General features: G+C 30.4%; 1 protein-coding gene across 1 annotated transcript in view; it reads right to left on the bottom strand.

The window, feature by feature from the left end:
- Positions 1–5,856, bottom strand: part of LOC106678461 (protein Skeletor, isoforms B/C) — a 178,689-nt gene that overhangs the window by 73,699 nt on the left and 99,134 nt on the right. The window contains exons 2-3 of the mRNA XM_067045329.1: positions 1,482–1,625; positions 771–852 (exon numbers count right to left, since the gene is read on the bottom strand). Of these exons, the coding sequence (XP_066901430.1) occupies positions 771–852; positions 1,482–1,625 (226 nt within the window). The remainder of the gene's footprint in view (positions 1–770; positions 853–1,481; positions 1,626–5,856) is intronic.

Here is a 5,856-nt window from a genome sequence, read left to right as displayed (position 1 = left end):
ACCATATCAACATAAAGCCCATTTCTCAGGATCAACGTTATTGCTAAATATTATTGCCTATCAACAGGGACACGATTCAATATTACTGCTACAATATACCCCTCAGACAGTGAGTATAGTGACGAATATTCAATATCAACTCTATCATATTGCTCCTGTGGGAGAAATGAAAAGTAATAAACCAAACGAGTTAGTCGGTTAGTTCTTTCCACTTTAATTTTTATCACGCCGGTTAGATAGAAGCTTTCCGGGTAGTTATAACTGTTGACTTTATTTACTACATTTCAATTAAGAAAACTAAATGTTTTAAGAAGTTTAAAAAGCTCAAATTGTTTGAAAACACTAATGGGATATTACTGAGAAACTTGAGATAGCGAACTTTAAAATCCTTGAAAATAGACCCTAAAGAAACAAACGGACAGATTTTACCGACTTAATTTCAGTATTTTGAGTATTCAGTGAATAATCTGAGCCTTCAAAATTTTAAATGTTAATCCATTTGCTAAAAAATTGTTACAAATCTAAAAAGGAACATGTAATGTGACACCCCTACACAGGTTATCCTCATTTTGGATATGTAGATAAATACAAATTAAGAATAACATGAACAAGAAGTGACGGAAACAATTATGTATTTATACTAAAATCCTGGAGCTCATAAAACATTATTTGAGACAAATTGAAGTGGAATAACATCGTGTTGGTAGAGAATTTAAAAAAATAATTTTATAGTACACCAATGGTAATTAATGCTTTAAAGTTCAACTTACCTCCCCTTGAAGTCCTCTGGGTAAGGAACGATGTATCCTTCTGGAGATGGTCGTGCTGTATTGCCAACCCAGAAGAATGCATCTGAAAATATAAGTAAAAAGTGTTACTTTTTGGCAAACTACAAGAAAAATAACTATAATTTTTCATATCATAAGAAATATTAAACAACGTTTTATTATAGAGTTGTCATTGTTGGGAAGTAATACATCTAAAGACTTCTTAATAAGTTAGTTTTGTATCCTGTTGGAATTAAAATGATTTGATAATTAAGATTTATAGTTTTTTTTTTCCACACAGCGAAGCTAGTGAATAAACCCTGGCGAATTTCTACCAATAAATCTAATAAAATTATTTTTTAGTCCTATTTACATGGGTCCGAAGTAAGATTAATTGTTATTTTCTAATATGACTGACATTTATGGGTTAAAACTCCGATGAGTCGCAATGTGATTTTATAAATATTAAATTCTTCCTTTAATAAATGGCGTTCAAACAAACAAAGTCTTAGCATTACATGTTAGCTTTATGTATTTGGTCGATTTTATTATAGCTAAACTCTCCTCGGATAAAGTATGCCTTAGTTCAAATTTGGTAATGATTGGTTTTCGTGTTCGATAGTATAACAAATTTTTAAGTATAAAATTTTTTATTTATAAATTATGTATGTATTTATAATAAGATAAAGTTTATAATAACATAAATTTATTTACCTGGTCCCGTGCCATCATATGAGAATCCCTTGACGAAGATGGTGCTTTCGTCAACGGCGTATGCTGTACCCTTTATCCCGTGTGCATACTCCTGGAGTGTACCAATCAGGCGACCGTAGTAATTGCTGTCTCTTCTACATTCACCTGTAAACAAAATATATTATCTTAATAACAGTTAGAGAATCGCATAAAACATACAACAAAAAAGAAGTTTCTATAATCGGAAACCTTTTCCGAAAAAAAAAAATTAGGAAAAATTTCCTAAACATTTCATATGATATAAAAACCTATAATTATAAGTTTTAAGAATGAACAAAGGAAAAAAAAGGTCTTTAATTTCAAAATTGAGACCTTGTGATGGGCAATGTAAGAAGAGCCAGTTCCTGCAATAGTGAGCGATGGACTTTTGGAGAAAATACATTAATATTTTCTTAAAACATTTAATAACGTCGCATTGGTAGTAAAATTGAATTGAAGTGATTTTTTGTTTTTTACGAATATGAGAGGTTTTTGTTATTATCTTATGTCTGGACTAAATTCTTGTTCCAGAACTTAATAATTAGAATATTATCAATCAGTATTAGTTAATCCTATGAGTTAATCATTGGAAATTTCACAGTTTAGCCTGCACTGAAGATCAGATTTGGTTCGGGTACAGGTAGATAGCAAAGAATCACATCTTCGCAAAAATATCAATTGATCACTTTTACCTTGAACAGCGATAGATAAATATTAACTCTAAACAGTTCAACGAGCTGCACTAGCCACGGTATCAAAGTTCCGAGTTCACTCAAAGGTAATAAAATACAACTCCAAATGGATCTTATACTTCCAAAAGCTTTCCAACTAATAAATTTAATAATTATTTTACAATAAATATTTATTATACTTATAAATAAAAAAAACTAACAAATATTTAAATGCTTTGTGGCTTAGGGTGAGAAAGTACACTAAGCAGTAGGAGAGCCGCCGGAGTATATCAAACGACACACATCCTTACACAATGTCTCTTCATCATGTCTTGATCAATAATATTCCCCCACCCTGCCTCTTCCTAAATGACAATGTATTGTCTTCAGTCATTCTCCCATGGCCTCTTGAAACAGCAACTTTTTCTGAAGCGGTCTCGGTTTCACTAACCTAACAATCTATAGATTACATATTTAATTTAAATTCAACAAGTTCAAATGAATTCGTATTTTTTACGGAGAGGTCTGTTAAATTAATGTGAAGTCATTAGGATTATCGATATATCTACGAATATTACAAGTATAATAATAAACGTTTATCAAGCAAAGACAATAATAATAAAAAAATATTTTTTTATTGCATGAGTGGATGTTTCTACTAAACTTTTCAGAAAAGCTGATGGTTACATTCCCTTACCGTCACATCCTACCATATCCGTCACTTTTAAACATAACTAAAGTTTTAAATAAATATTTTTGAATACCGAAACAACTTAAGCTTTAAATAAATATTTTCGAATATATCTGTGTTCCTTTCCTTGTGAGGAAAGGAACACAGATATATCTAATAGATTTTGACTAAACTTTTTAAGAATTCGTAAAATTAAACAAATATAATATTTTAATTTATGAACTAGCATCATGTGTGGTTCATAATTCATGGGAAGTAGTACGGTAGAAAATTCGAGGGTATTTGAAGGTGTGAATGAATACTCTTGTTTGTTCAGTGTGAACTCAAATTTAATAACTACAAGTGAGGAATTGTCAATGAAGGCAACCTTTGTTGGCACGCCTCTGAAGTAAAAATTAAATTTTTAAACAGCCTAGAATTATTTTAGTTCAAACTTACGAAATATAAGAGTGCAATATTTTTACATCATTTAAAAAACTAAAAAAATCAACATATTCTAGAGACATCTCAAAAGAAATCTTCAGTTTAGAAAACAAATTTATAAAGGTAATAGTATACTATAAAACCACGATATAGATAGGTAAGTTGACTTATTTTTTTCAAGTATTGTAAGTAATAATTTTTTTCGGAAACATTTACATTACAGCTTAAACAAAGATTTTGTATAACGTAAGTATTAACGAGGTTGTAGTTTGAATTTTATAAGATATTCTTCTATCACACATAATAATTAAACATCTCAAAACGACACATTATTTTTTATTTATTTAGTACTTTATATATCTAAGAAGTATTTCAGTCCCATTATTATAAACAGCATTCTTTCGTATTTCAAACAATAGTAATAGAGATCAGATAAAACATACATTTACACCATATTTAAGGACAGGTAAATTAAATGATGATAAAATTATAAATAGGAAAAAAAAAAAACTAACATCTTAACACATTCATCTCTATTTGCATTGAGCATATTTGCATTGCGGTAACTCCGAACCGAGCTGGCCCACCCACTTATGTAAGAAGTAACAGTACTCAGAAAGATCGCTGCGCTTCTCTCTAAACCACTTCAATGGTATTGAAAGTCAGTGAAGATGGAGTAAGGGCTCTAGCCGCAAATGCTCAGGACTTGAGTGGATAATCTGACCATTGCTAGGACTTCGAAATAACTATTTGCAATAATTCTCTGAGTTAATACCGTTTCAACCTTCGGGGAGGATTGTTGAGATAGGTAATGCCAGATAGGGATTGTGCTAGGGTATTAGGATGATAAGTAAGTTTCAAACGGAATATTAATATCATTATGTAGATTATTGTTGGTTGCATAGTATGGAGCACTAACTATTGTTCTAAGGGCTTTGGACTGAAAGGATTAAATTCGTTTGATGTTAGAAGTTTAAGCTGTATCCCATAGCTAGTTCTAGTACGTAATTCTAGAGAGGATTTTGTATTGTTAATAATATTTAAAACAAATTCTCTGAGACTCTAGACATAGAAATCCTTTAAGGTTCTCAAAAAGTTATGTATAAATATTTAAAATGTTTTGTGAGATTGAGATAGATTAATGACTGGATTTTTCGCCGTGTTCAAGTGTAATATACAAACTTCTTGAAACATCTCATGATGATATCTTGAATAATTTTCGAGACAAATATTTTTGGAATTGTGATACAGGCTTAGGTTTATACCTGATTAGGTTTGATCTGAATCTAAGAGGGTGGTTGTAATGGCATGAGTGCCTTCACATGGTCTAGCCCAATACTGATGGTAATATTGATGAATTCCCTAAGAACATTTTTAAAAATGAAAAATATTTTCTAAAGATATTTTAAAACATTGGACAAGTGATGAAACTGCCATTTATTAAAGATCTTTTCTAATATAGACGGATTAAAATTTTATCCTTTCGGAATAAAAATGGAAGTTAATGAAATGCGAATGCTAGACTTAGGTAGTAAGGTCATTAGAAAACAAAATTTATATGTCATACTACTTTAATCGAGAATTTTAAGGAAGGAAAGTGCACTTTGCTTTCATATAAGATGCAAACAGCTAACGAAAATTTACGTCAAAGGCAAAATTATATCCTCTGCCTGGAAGAGCTTGTCTTATTCAAAGAAAGAGTTAAGGTATCGTTAAACCAGCACTGAATAGACGGGTGCCTTTCTGGATGCAGCTTTGGTTTTTTGACAAAGTAAGGTGGAGGGAGTAATGATGTAATAGCTGTTTTGTGCATCAGCCACGATAGACACGATAAGCCGTTCCTGTACTGTTAAGTATAAAGAATTTAAGTCCGTAGACTTGATTTTTCAAGGAGGCCCCTCACCTCCGGACTTAAAATAGCTCCTTTTTAGAATGGATAGCTCATATATGATATTAAACATAACAGGTAACCTTAAAATACCAAAGGTAGTAAAAGGTAAGACACAACACGAATTACTTTTCTTTTTTCACAGTAATGCACTTACTAATTCATTTTTTATTTCTGTTTTAGAGGAAAAAAAAAACTTGATTTTTCAGAAGACGAAAAATAAAGTTCAAAAAAGTATTTCAAATAACTTATCCGTTTAATACAGTTTTAACCAGGATATTATCATGATAAAGAATTCAATATAGAACTTAAATCCTTTATACTAGTCGATAGAGAATTATTTTTCTGAGCCTGACTACGTACTTAACTCAACATCGATATTTTTTGGACTTAAATCCTTTATACTTATCAATACTGATGAGTATAAAGGATTTAAGTCCATATTCATGATTTTTCAGAAGACGAAAAATAAAGTTCAAAAAAGTATGTCAAATAACTTATCCGTTTAATACAGTATTAACCAGGATATTATCATGATAAAGAATTCCTTCATACTAGTCGATAGAGAATTATTTTTCTGAGTCTGACTACGTACTTAACTCAACATAGATATTTTTTGGACTTAAATCCTTTATACTTATCAGTACAGATTTATCAATATAATTATAGTGAAAATTATTGAAG

The sequence above is a fragment of the Halyomorpha halys genome, unplaced genomic scaffold (assembly GCF_000696795.3).
Source record: "Halyomorpha halys isolate HHAL.00 unplaced genomic scaffold, Hhal_1.1 Scaffold144.1, whole genome shotgun sequence".
NCBI lineage: Eukaryota > Metazoa > Arthropoda > Insecta > Hemiptera > Pentatomidae > Halyomorpha > Halyomorpha halys.
Note: the sequence above shows the minus strand (reverse complement) of the source record. Positions and strands in the feature narration are given on the sequence as shown.